The sequence below is a fragment of the Anopheles funestus genome, chromosome 2RL, assembly GCF_943734845.2.
Source record: "Anopheles funestus chromosome 2RL, idAnoFuneDA-416_04, whole genome shotgun sequence".
Classification (NCBI taxonomy): Eukaryota; Metazoa; Arthropoda; class Insecta; order Diptera; family Culicidae; genus Anopheles; species Anopheles funestus.
The window spans coordinates 93,607,133-93,620,646 of NC_064598.1; the positions used below are offsets into that span (position 1 = coordinate 93,607,133).

Here is a 13,514-nt window from a genome sequence, read left to right on the forward strand (position 1 = left end):
ATTTTTTAGAGTTCTTTGTATTTTGCTAATTTTACTAACTACTTTAAACTATTTTTATTAAGTTCTAAAATTATATTACATCGTCTGAACAGAAAGAAAAAAAAAAACAAGCGCATGTGGTATAACAGTGTGTGAAATTTTTCACCATACGTATGAATGAAACATTTCATCCCTTGTAGTCATGAAACATTTCACATTCAATTGCATTCTAACGGTCACTCGCGTTGGGTACACTCAAATTCGCACACCGCACGTGGTTTGGTACATAAATTAACCGTCTGTAGTTTATTTCCATATTTTACTTTTATTATCTCACTTGACTAAAACGTTTAAGTAAACTCGTTCATAGCACGGATGGTTGGCGGATGATTGTTTTGTCTGTTGTATGCTTCTTGTGCGATCGATTTAATTTCATATTATGCCGTTCAACAGAATCATCATCCGGTTGTTTGATTTTGATCCAACGCTCTGAATCACGAATCAAAGCAAAAAAAAAAAACAATCCAACAACAACGACATTCGACATTGTCACATAGGGGAAGGTACTGATGTTTCGCGTTATGTCCTCCCAATGCCATGCTCGTTGGGATTCAACCGCATCGCTATCTAATCGATACGCAGCGATATCTGCACCGAACCCGTTCGATCGCGGCTTCCCCCACGGAACACAATATTTTTCGCCCAGGCACGACACTCGATGTTGATGGTCGTTTTTGCTGCAATCGAGAAAGGTGAGTAAAGATAGTGTAATGCGGTGCGAGATTACGTGCTTACGGCATAGGGTCTATACTTACGCTTTGGTCTGGCAAGATGTACCGCCACCAGTGGGCTCAGATAGCCTTCGACGTTCATGTACGGGTAGTAGTACGCTGGGAAACCTTGGCTCGGCATATATTCGATCGGTCCGAGCAGGTCTTCGTCGCTGTTGGTTAGTTCCTTGCACGATAGCCACACCTGGCGACGTTCGGGTGGAGAAAGCGAACGAATGTGCGATACCAGATTATCGGGCATGTCGGTGGGAAGATCATCCACATCTTCATAGAATTCGGGTTGCCAGCCATAAATCTAAACCGACACATGAGTCACATCAGTAAATTATAGAGAGCGGAAAGAAACATTTAAAGTCACATACTCGGTTGAGCTTAATGAAAATGCAGGGCGCCGAACGGCTGTATCCGTATCCTGACGATGCCGTGCAAGCGCCAAGATTCTTCACATCAAACGCACACACATTTCCGCTCGATGGTGGTGTGTTGAAATCACAGATCACCTGATTCTTGCCACCGCCGGGTAGTAGTGTATGGTCCGCGTAAGCTGCAAAGATGTCACGAATAATTAATCACTTCGCACGCATCCTTTACCATATCGCTTTTTGACTTACGTGCAAGAAATTCGTTGATCAAGTTGACCCACCCCGTAACGTCCGTTTTGTTGGCCGCTATATACTGAATAGAGTTGGGACCTTCTGCATCTTCCGGCTGGGGACGATAACTGACACCGGGGTTGGTACCGATACGAGACTCATCCAGCTGCCATTTCGGGTGCTGATGGTTTAACGTGACCAGAAGTCCCTGCATGCATATGGCAAAGAGTGCCGCCAGCACAATGTAGAAGCAGGCATAGAACAGCATAAGTTGCGCTATTGGGATGTTAAAAGGAAGACATCAGTAAAGAGCTTTATAACGACTTCAGTACGATAAGAATTAGAAGAATTAACAAGAAACTACAGGAGTTTCCTGGGGCATGAATCGATGCTTTGAAGAAGTTCACAAAGCTACCTTAGTTGAGAGAAATTCTACATTAATTGAGTTCTTATTAAGAATGATTACAGGAGAGAGAGATCCATCAGATATTCAAGGCTTGACACTGCTTCGGTTTGAAGTCGAAAAGTCCTTAATCAGTTCATCAGGTTTAGGGTCATAATAAAGAGGAAGAGAAGATCTCCCACCACATCAGAAAACGTGAGTGTGGATCACGCCGTGGAAGAAGAAAAAGAACGATGCAAGATCGCACATTGCGGATCTTTCCGATATCGCGATAAGTGGATCAACCGTCAACAGAAGGTATCTTAATCAAAGAGCACATAGTAACAGCCAGTCCGACCGTGATTGTTAGCTCGCAGACAATTAATGTGATCAACGCGTGTCCACGAGCGCTAGCTGCAGTGTGCAGAATTGCAACTCGTTATCGGGTGGCTGTAAATTATATACATCAACGCACCGTGTACGCCGGTGTCAAGTATTTGGCATACTGGTGCCTTAATGTCATTCTAATAGGTGTACATTTTGCAAATGCATCATGGGATCTAGCAGTGGACGCAGTGTTATTAGCATCATCGGAAGTAACAATATGTTTATCGTGTGTTTGTCCGCTATTAATCTTAACGTGAGGCTAGAGTGCATGTTCTATAATCGGTTGATCGTTGTTTAAACCAATGCAAACCGGTTTGATGTTGTTTTAATTTTCATTTGACTACTTTCAGTGACAGGGGGACAAAAACATCTAGTTTCAACCCTTTTCAATTTAGTTCGTTAGACAAAATGTTTAGCTAAACAGGTAAACTGAACAACCCACCCATTTGGTCACCAAAATGAAAACAAGCACAACAACAGCCTGTTTAACGCCAACCGCACATCGTTAGTGGTGGAGACTTGAGCGGTTTTTGTATATTTAGAAACCGAAAACCACCCGTATCCGGTTCGATGCAATCGCAATAAGCCTTCGGTTCTTTCGCACCGAATGCACTCCTTCCGTGTTCCACCGGTACCGCCTGCGCTAGGGTTAGGCGAGGTTACACGACAAGAAAAAGTATTACACTGATACCCAGCACGATAGCTAGCGGGCAGAGCGAATGAAATGACACCGGTTGAAATTGGATGATTAAATTTAGCTCCTGTCTGTTAGCAGTGTTTGTGTGTTACAGTGAAACGAGCGGTGAGAAAGTGTTTTGTTTTGTTGTTGTTAAAGAACGTATCTTTAATCAAGATAGAATTTGAATTCGTTTCAAGCAGAAACGGTTAAAGTCGGTGAAATTTAAGCAGATCATTTACACGTGTGAATTATTTGCTGATCTTGGCGAATGTTTTTTTCGGTTCGAAGTTAAACATTGTCGCCGATGAAGACACTTATCACCGTGCGATAGCGTTCCGCGACTACTGTGAGCAGGAATTCTGTCACAATTTCCCAACATTTTCATTGCACGTCGTTCTACCCACGCGATTTGCAAACGGTCAGAATGTACGGCATTCCAAGGTAGCGGATGTGAGGGTACGAGTACGGAGCGATACATTAGCGGAAATGCACTAGTGGTGGACACGAGCGACACCTTCTCTCTTACTACCACCAACGCGAACGATGCAGTTTTGACCTGGTGCATGTAGTGGAAAACAAAAATGGCATTGATTTGTATGCAGATGAAGCTGAACGGATCATGCGGTGGGTAGCAAATTGATCGTGAGTGCAATAACGCATATTGATCGCAATTATAGCACCTCGATTGACTTGTTCGATTAGAGAAATATGGGTGTAGCGAGAAGAAACTCGTTGTTCATGTTAATAATTTCATCCCATTACAACGTAACACCTTCGGTTCGATTAATAATAGCTGATGCCAATTTTATCATCGATTAGTGTTATTCAATGGAGCGGGTCAAAAGGAAGGGTTGGTAGGGCGACTACTCCAGCTACACGTCCCCAAGGTTGTGTTCAACTCTCGACTGGACCCGCGGTAAAGGGTTCAATTCTTAATTCGAATTTTCCACCCCCAAATCCCAGCTAGCCACAAATACAAACTGATAAATTAAAAATAGATGCTGAGAGGCTGTTTCAAGTTAACTTGTTTTAAAAAAAAGATTAAAAAATTCTACAACTGATAGTTGATAAGAGGTTGCCATTCAATAATAGCTCAAACTTTGGAGTTTACTACATTATAGGTTAAGGTCATCTCATCCTCTACACTAGCTGGACGGCGCATTCTGTTGACTGAACGATAAAAAGGCTCCCTAAAGTAAATAGACATTAAATAGCTATTTACACCATTTCGCGATGAACCGTTCCATTCTGTACTTCATGCAAACTTCTCCTATCCCCACAAAATAGCCTTCGATAATCAAAAATACTGCGCACCACCATACACGAATCTATCATCCGATCACTAATTTGTTCATCATATAGACACGGATTGAATTTACTTTTCGCTCCAGAGCAGACCGTATTGGCCGAGGTGAGTGGAACAACAAATGCGTTCCTAAACGCTGGGTAAACAACCCGATCGGGCCAATCCATCTCCATGATGGAAACTACTTCCATTCCACACGACCATACTCCCGGGGATCGATCATTCGAGATGCGGTGCATTTCCTGTCTATCGCTAATTTAACGCGTGTGAAATATGGGAAGGAAAAAACGTCCAAATAGTGGATTTCAATCACACAGATGCATTTGACACTCCATGCATGCAGGATAGAGATGGAAGGTGAACGTTTTCCGGTCGATGGAGACGCCTGATCCGGGTTCTTCCGTTTCTGTCGTCAGCGTGTGGGGGAGTTTTTTGTTGTTGTGTTTTTCGTACACATTTTTACCACTTCGCAAACAGCCAGCAGCCGAAACTGGCGTATCCGCTAATTAAATGGCAAGCGAGCGCGGTGAGACAAACACACAGGGACCGACCGAATTAAGTGCCATCAAGATAACGCCAGATGCCGGCATGAGACAGTGCTTCCTCTGAGCGTGAAGCAGTGAAGGAAGGCAGACAGCAGAGAAGGTGTCGTTCAATTGTGGTATTCTCTCTTAACACTCCATTTGTGGGGGTTTTTTATCATTTCTTTTGCTTCAGACACTAAGAAAGCTAGTAAAGTAACAGCATAATCGTTTCTCGGTATCTTTTTTTCTCTTTCCTTTGTTCCAGGAATGATTCATCCAACCTCAACTGGAGCTGATGATAAGATTAATAGAGAGGGAGCGAGAGATTACCAAACAACAAAAAAAAAACGCGGGAAGATGTTGCTATGCAGCATGGTTTGCAGACAGTTGTGATAATGTGTTTGGGGATTAAAAGGGTGAAGGGAAATAGAAAAGTAAGTCAACAAAGTTGCTCGAATAACACACCCCCTATTAAAACACATTTCGAGCTGCACTTCGCTTCGAAAACTGTACCGCAGGCCCTCTATTTGACTAACTTGGCTACGTTACTGTGGCGAACGTACAACGACCCATTTATACTGTTTATTGACCTTGGTTCTATCGCCGCACCCATGTCAATAGTATAACCATGTGCACCGCAGAGCGCGGTTCTGACGTTAGCGTAACGTCTTAAGACCACCCCCGGACGTCTTATGCATGAACCTCACGACCATGTACCGTAGACACCTGTTGGGCGTGCTAAATTATAGTTGTGCCTCACCGGGCGACGAAATGGAGCGATAAGTAGCAAACAGTATGGATTTTGGTGTGTCGTTATTTTTAGACCTCCAAAATTTCAAGTAAAACCACCACCACATGTATCACTGGCCAGATGGTGTTGATGGTGTTTGCGATCCTCGTGATGATCCACTTCAGCAACGGAGGATGTCATGCAGGTAGAGAAAGAGTGCAAAAAATGGAACAAAAGTATGTTCCTTTTTAAAATGCTAAACTCCTAAAATAGTGCCAGACAGGTCGGTTTGCTGGAATAATTGAGATATCCGTAAGAAGTAGATCGGTACACATTGGTTGTTCCACACGCACGATCAGCAGCAATGTCTCGAATCGTGCAACAGGTTACAGGAGGGCTGATAAAATCTAAAGCTGGCCGAAGGTAATTAGAAGAAAGCATTCAGCTACAGCTGTATCATTGCATCGCATGAAGGAACTATATTGTTGATGACAACTCCATCCACCAGCTGCCAGATAAATGCAGAACCAGAAACCAGCTCGATCCGGATACGATCATTTAAAAACAAAGTGTGAATGCGAACACAATAATTAGTTAAATAAGGTTGTTTATCGATCGAAATTAGGACCCGAGGACAGTGAATTCGAAAAACACACTCGAGCTCATGGTCCATTTCAGAAGGTATAGACAAAGTGATAATCAATTCGCATGGATGATCATTAACATTCGCATCCTAACGAAAGGTTACGTCAGCCGGGGATGGAATGGCGAAATGACTGTCCTCATGTCTACGAATCCTAATGATGGGAAGGCGAAATGTCTCAGAGGAACTCCTGGAATTAACCATGGTATTGCCGTGTTGTATTTGCCAACTTTCAACATCGATGGAAAAAACCTTCGGATTTCCATCATTGCAGTAGCAAAACGCGATGAGAGATTTGTATACTTTTTTTTGTTGTTTGAACGAACAACCAAGATAATGATCATGAACTAACGTTATGACAAAAGCCTTGGGGTAATTTTGTGGAGCTCTCGCGTGTAATCAAACTCGATTAAATGCACGTATGTTTGGTTTGGAGTTGCTTTATGGACATCGATACGCAAGTAAGCGTTTGTTCATTTCTGCTCTCTTCGATTTAAAACTCATGACACGTGTCTGAAGTGCTTTCAAGTGGACAAACCCACCACAAGCAGATCCTCGAATGGAAGCATATTGTGGAGGAATAGCATACTGCAATTAAAAAACAAAAATCACTTGAACGCAGAGATCCAGACACAGCTGTAGTAGAACCATGTGACCGTGTCGCATCAGTTTGCCAGTGTTGCAATTTCTCGACCTGCTACAATCCGAACACCCGGCCGCCTTAACCCCTATCGCAACTGGGCTCCAGCTCCAAACCACGGTTAGTGAGGTGAGGCATAATTCTTTCACTCGGGAAGGGGACTCTTATCACGGAACTATGCCATCACGAGCGCGCGTGTATGCATCCGCAACCAGGCAAACGCGTTCCTAAAGCCACCCAGCACCCATAGTTGATGATAACGTTATCAGCTACGGGACGAGCTAAGCAGGCTGGGGAAGTGTTTAAACACACATCCAAGGCCTTCCTCCACCCGGCACGGCTGGTAATAGAGCACATCTCGGAGAACACTACAGGAAGGATCATCACTATACCGCAAGCCCCGCAAGATGAAGATGTCCACTAGTGACTATAACGGATTCGGACTGTCTGTCCGATTACTTACCCCAGTTTTTGGCCGTCCGGCCAAGAATTTTGCCATCCTGCGAATTGTAGAGATACTGTCCGAGCGTTTGCTTTTCTGGCTTCGTCGGGAACTCGTACGTTCGCACGATCCGTGGTTGACTGGTACGCTTTTCTGCAGGCATTGTTGTTCAAAAGTCCACAAGTGCCGTGTTGAACGAAATGATACGAAAAACACTTGCTCACTAACCAAAACAGCGGCTCACTGCTGTTTATTTATTTTCGTGAGAGATTTTAGAAACTCTTCAATGTAGTGTTCACTGCAATAATGCGCCAAACTTAAACACGCTTAACAACTGGCTGGTAGTCGTACGACACTAATGCTACAGGGGTTAAAGGTGAATATATAAATTAAATAAATACTTTCGATTCAGGTTTCTTCTGTTGAAAAAGCTGCACTGCAATTATTGTTTGCCGCTAGTGAAGAAAGAAACAACTACGAAGCTTGTGCTGTGTACCATCGGAAACTGTTTCACAATGATCAAGCGTTTAGAAAGATGTGTTTTTTGTTGTAAAACTGTGTGAATTTTAAATTAACAGCAAATAAAACAACAGCACTATACACCACTGTGCAGTAAAAACAAACAATCAATTGTGCAGACTGTCAAGTGTTTAAAAACTTTTGCATTGGAAAGTACGCACACCGCCAACTGGGATTGGATTTTATTTTTTCGATAGTGGATTAGAAAAGATTCATGCACACACACACGCACACCCACTCACACTATTGGAAACAAATTGTTCCAGCCCGTCGAGCTGGGGAACAGATCTTACTGCTGGCGCTTTTGCAGCCAGACGCGTACGCACGTGTGGACGACCGAGAGACAATTGACAGCTGTTAGATCGCGCCAGTCCTGTTTACGATGCGTTTCGGAAACCGATTCACTATACCCCGTGAATGTGAGCGAGAGCATCGAATCGTACAGGGTTTGCGCATACAATAGTTACTAAGAGGGAAATACTTATTAATTTATTTATACTTGAGTAAGACTTCTATTCGCCGCATAGTCAACTTTCTAGGACCGAAGTGAATACAGTTGATATCATATAGCCGGTTCACAAAGCAAATCTTCCTCATACTTTGGCTTACCCCCCGGATATTCTCAGCGGAAGAGCGAAATACTTAATGGCAATTGTTGGTAACTTTGTAGCAAAATAGACTGTGGGTAAATAATGTTGAAACAATCGGTGTTTCAGATACAATTGCTTAGTGTTTATGTATAAAATCAATATGAAGAGTTAAAATAGTGTTTAGAAAAGTATTTACGATATTAAAATTAAACTTAAGTCATACGGCCTGGCCGTCCTTATTGAAATAAAAAAAATTAAATTAAACTTAAAATTCTGATTAGTTTCACTATCTAATTTTATATTTGCCCACGATGCCCCATAGCAAATGGGAACCCCTTTAATGAGGTTCTCTCCCGCTCTTTCAACAGCACACGCAACGCGACTTAATCGTTTGATAAAGACGAAACCAGCGCACTGCCCTTCGTCACAGTACGGCACGCAAAAGCTGCCACTGTCGGTGATGAGCACAGTGACGTCACCGAAGGTACGTTTAATGGAACTGGTTCGGTAGATTGATAACACCGTGTGCAAGCTTCGCTGATAAGAGCAGCTAACTGGAAGCATATAAAATGGTCAGGTAAGTTCAGCATGCACCTTCTGCGAAAATCGAATTTACTACTATTTTATCACATTTGCTATGAAACGTGTCGTAGCCCCTGTTGCTGACTGATAGCCCGGTTTAAGGAATGTTAGAGGCACGAGCATAATGTGTGATATGGTTTCTCTTGTACGTAATATTTCGACATAGAATTGCACTTATAAAACAAAGCAAAAACAACAATTAAAGAACTAAAGAAAGGTGTTATATTCGAATGTTTAAAAAATTCCTTAAAATAAAATTTCATTCTAATTTGAATATTTTTTGGTGACTTTTTTACGCAGTGCACTGTACGATTAAAGTGCGTTTCCGATCGTATGAGATTCGTCACTCAAAAAAGGGCTCATTCCCTACCAAATTTTCTACCTCCACCGGTCAAACATCACCACATCCGACCTACACTCCCCCCTTACTCTAGAGCTACCTTATAATGAAGGGCTCCAAAAATTGGGCGGCCTTCGTGATCGGTACGATCGTGGTGCACGTCGTCTGGTCAGGGTTAAATGGTTTCTCAGAAGCAACCCGCTCGAAACGGATGTCTTTTGTTTTTTTTATTAACCTTAAAAACCAGTTTTTACCCAAATGCACTTTGTCTTATGTGGAGCAAGTCGAACATTGTTTTGATTCGGTTGTGCCATCGATATCGCCACCCAATTTGTCCCTCACAATGCTAAATCAACCATGAGCGCACACCTTTGCCGGTGATGGGCGGTATACGGCTCAGGTTTACCTGGAGCGATCTCGACCGACTCGAGTCGGGAGGAACTAGTTTCGTTCAGTTTGAGCCGGGTGCATCTAAAGGCTACCGGTGGGAACTCTCGCTGCATTGGACGTTGCAACTGTGGAGGCTTGTGTGGTGGATCTTGCTTGGCCGCGAATCGTACATTTGACGTAATTATCGACGTTCGGGATGCGTGGAGTTGTATCTGAGCATATGAAGTGAAAAATTTCACGCCTAAAGAGAAGCTGCTGATAGCACGTATCTGACGATGATTTTGTGATATTTTAGCAATCATGAACGGATTGATGTCTATTGTTAAGTTTGAGGAATTTCAAACACTTGGCGATGTACATATATTGATCAGTAATTTGTCATTTCTCTCCAAACCAATCTTGCATTGCTTTACAGACGAAAGTAAAGCGTGTTTTTTTACTTCATATTTTTAGTGTCGAAAATTCCCAAAGGTGTTGCCAAATAATTTTGCATTACATTTTCGTAACACTGTTTGGATTTATTTTAGCCGTCTTCTCTCACCCCTCCAGATGCTGCCCTTGAAACACATCTTCCTGTGATCGTGTGGGCGTAGTAAAAAATCTCATTGCAGCACCACCAAATTACTACTGCCTTCGGAAGGTAATTAAAGAAGGGAAGACAGACTTCTTACTCCGTGTATTTACGGAATAAACAAACTGTAGCGGTTGAGATGGGTAGCAAGTTGTGATGAATATGTTTTTTTGGGTGTAAAATGTACCAAATACTTTGATACATTTTGTACTTGCTTTTATCTTAAGAAAACATGTTACTTTTTTAGCATTTTTAAAGACAACATCAATTTATGTCAAACACGATCCGCAAAGATGATGGTAAAGATTGTTTTTTAAGCAGTAGTAAGTCTTCATCTTTGCCATTGATCAAACCGGATACGCATCTCACAACACCTCGCGATCGACCTAATGAAACACGCATGCGGACAAGCATGAATGAGATAAAACCGGATTTTACCAGGTTCGTATTACTGAGTTGATTGACTCGGATATGATATGGTGCGCTGAATAACAACATGTTTCCCATTTCGATATTTTGCCCAAATGTTACCCTATAGTCATTCGGTTATTGAATTTCATGCATGGCGAAGTGAACGGGGGTTTGAAAGGTTTTGTTGTTCAACAAAACATATATAAAACATATATGAACATATATAAACATATATAAACATATTACAAAATATTTGTAACTAAAGTAAAATCAACAAGAATCCAGTTTAAATTTATTATTTATTTTATTTGTTTTATATTGAGTAAAGATAAAGGAGAGCACATTTGTCTTATTATTCTCTCTTTCATGTCATTAAAGTCCCCATTAGATGAGACAAAATTCTTCAGAAAAAGGTTTATTTCGTTTTTTTTTTTGCGAAATAGATAAACGCTGAGTTATCTCCATTTTGCCATCCACCATTCTTCCAATCATTCATATAGCTGTTCCTTTTTTTTTGGTGATCTTGCCCGACTTGAGATTACACGAGTGAAAGTCCGACATATTCGACTTACATATTTATCCGACACCATTACTTGCACCATTATTCATTATTTAACCCCGTCACTAAACGCTTAGCACTTAAAAAAAGAAAAGAATAAAAAATATCAAAAAAATAACAAATATATTTTTAACTCAAAAATTAGAAAAATAATAAAAAATCACAAAAAAATTTAAAAAAATTTTCAACTCGAAAATTTCATAAGGCTTACCCCTTACGTTTTTTTGGGAAATTTTGCAAAAAAAATGAAATTGATTTATTTTAATGCCAATTGATTGCAATGTGTTTCTTTTCACTCAAGTAATGCTTTAAATAAAAAAAGAGTGAAAAATAATAAAAAAATCAAAAAATTCAAAAAAATGAAAATTGACTAAGGCTTATTTTTGCACCAAGTTTTGCCTATAACTCGGTCGGTATCCAACGGATTGCCAATCTTTAACCTGTGGTCGATAGATGGCACCAATGGCTACATTTTTTTCTTGGACAGCCATGCTCTCAGGTGTCCGTGCCGGAAGTTATTCGAGGAACCAAGTTCCTTACCCTGTTTGATAAAATATAAAATTTTCCTCATTTTTGAGCGATTCAGCAAAATTAAAAAAAATTATTTATTTTAATGCGAATTTGTTGCAATGTGTTTCTTTTCACTCAAACAATGCTTTCAATTCAAAAAATAATAAAAAATCAGAAAAAATTTTTTAAAAAATTTTCAACTCGAAAATTTCATAAGGCTTACCCCTTACGTTTTTTTTGGGAAATTTTGCAAAAAAAATGAAATTGATTTATTTTAATGCCAATTGGTTGCAATGTGTTTCTTTTCATTCAAGTAATGCTTTAAATAAAAAAAAAAGTGAAAAATAATAAAAAAATCAAAAAGTTCAAAAAAATGAAAATTGACTAAGGCTCATTTTTGCACCAAGTTTTGCCTATAACTCGGTCGGTATCCAACGGATCGCCAATCTTTAACTTGTGGTCGATAGATGGCACCAATGGCTACATTTTCTTCTGGGACAGCCATGCTCTCAGGTGTCCGTGCCGGAAGTTATTCGAGGAACCAAGTTCCTTACCCTGTTTGAGAAAATGTAAAATTTTCCTCATTTTTGCAGCAAGTTTTGCCTATAACTCGGTCGGTATCCAACGGATCGCCAATCTTTAACTTGTGGTCGATAGATGGCACCAATGGCTACATTTTCTTCTTGGACAGCCATGCTCTCAGGTGTCCGTGCCGGAAGTTATTCGAGGAACCAAGTTCCTTACCCTGTTTGATAAAATATAAAATTTTCCTCATTTTTGAGCGATTCAGCAAAATTAAAAAAAATTATTTATTTTAATGCGAATTTGTTGCAATGTGTTTCTTTTCACTCAAACAATGCTTTCAATTCAAAAAATAATAAAAAATCAGAAAAAATTTTTTAAAAAATTTTCAACTCGAAAATTTCATAAGGCTTACCCCTTACGTTTTTTTTGGGAAATTTTGCAAAAAAAATGAAATTGATTTATTTTAATGCCAATTGGTTGCAATGTGTTTCTTTTCATTCAAGTAATGCTTTAAATAAAAAAAAAAGTGAAAAATAATAAAAAAATCAAAAAGTTCAAAAAAATGAAAATTGACTAAGGCTCATTTTTGCACCAATTTTTGCCTATAACTCGGTCGGTATCCAACGGATCGCCAATCTTTAACTTGTGGTCGATAGATGGCACCAATGGCTACATTTTCTTCTGGGACAGCCATGCTCTCAGGTGTCCGTGCCGGAAGTTATTCGAGGAACCAAGTTCCTTACCCTGTTTGAGAAAATGTAAAATTTTCCTCATTTTTGCACCAAGTTTTGCCTATAACTCGGTCGGTATCCAACGGATCGCCAATCTTTAACCTGTGGTCGATAGATGGCACCAATGCCTACATTTTCTTCTTGGACAGCCATGCTCTCAGGTGTCCGTGCCGGAAGTTATTCGAGGAACCAAGTTCCTTACCCTGTTTGATAAAATATAAAATTTTCCTCATTTTTGAGCGATTCAGCAAAATTAAAAAAAATTATTTATTTTAATGCGAATTTGTTGCAATGTGTTTCTTTTCACTCAAACAATGCTTTCAATTCAAAAAATAATAAAAAATCAGAATAAAAATTTTAAAAAATTTTCAACTCGAAAATTTCATAAGGCTTACCCCTTACGTTTTTTTTGGGAAATTTTGCAAAAAAAATGAAATTGATTTATTTTAATGCCAATTGGTTGCAATGTGTTTCTTTTCATTCAAGTAATGCTTTAAATAAAAAAAAAAGTGAAAAATAATAAAAAAATCAAAAAATTCAAAAAAATGAAAATTGACTAAGGCTCATTTTTGCACCAAGTTTTGCCTATAACTCGGTCGGTATCCAACGGATCGCCAATCTTTAACCTGTGGTCGATAGATGGCACCAATGGCTACATTTTTTTCTTGGACAGCCATGCTCTCAGGTGTC

The 13,514-nt window shown here is 40.2% G+C and overlaps 1 protein-coding gene and 1 long non-coding RNA gene across 5 annotated transcripts in view; one reads left to right on the forward strand and one right to left on the reverse strand.

Moving 5' to 3' along the window:
* Positions 1-284: 284 nt before the first annotated feature.
* Positions 285-7,992, reverse strand: LOC125761816 (sodium/potassium-transporting ATPase subunit beta-1-like). 4 transcript variants are annotated; one of them, XM_049423328.1, is made up of 6 exons: positions 7,858-7,992; positions 7,118-7,457; positions 1,382-1,639; positions 1,133-1,314; positions 795-1,065; positions 285-716 (listed from the first exon to the last, which is right to left on the reverse strand). In XM_049423328.1, exons 2-6 carry the CDS (start codon positions 7,257-7,259, stop codon positions 607-609), a joined length of 963 nt encoding a protein of 320 aa, XP_049279285.1. In that variant the 5' UTR covers positions 7,260-7,457; positions 7,858-7,992; the 3' UTR covers positions 285-606. The 4 variants fall into 4 exon arrangements, with proteins under 4 accessions (XP_049279285.1, XP_049279289.1, XP_049279288.1 ...); XM_049423332.1 differs by having other exon boundaries at positions 7,909-7,988; XM_049423331.1 differs by having other exon boundaries at positions 7,838-7,979.
* Positions 7,993-11,535: 3,543 nt separating this feature from the next.
* Positions 11,536-13,514, forward strand: part of LOC125761830 (uncharacterized) — a 237,481-nt gene continuing 235,502 nt past the window's right edge. The window contains exon 1 of the long non-coding RNA XR_007418142.1: positions 11,536-12,271. This is a non-coding gene — a long non-coding RNA (uncharacterized LOC125761830). The remainder of the gene's footprint in view (positions 12,272-13,514) is intronic.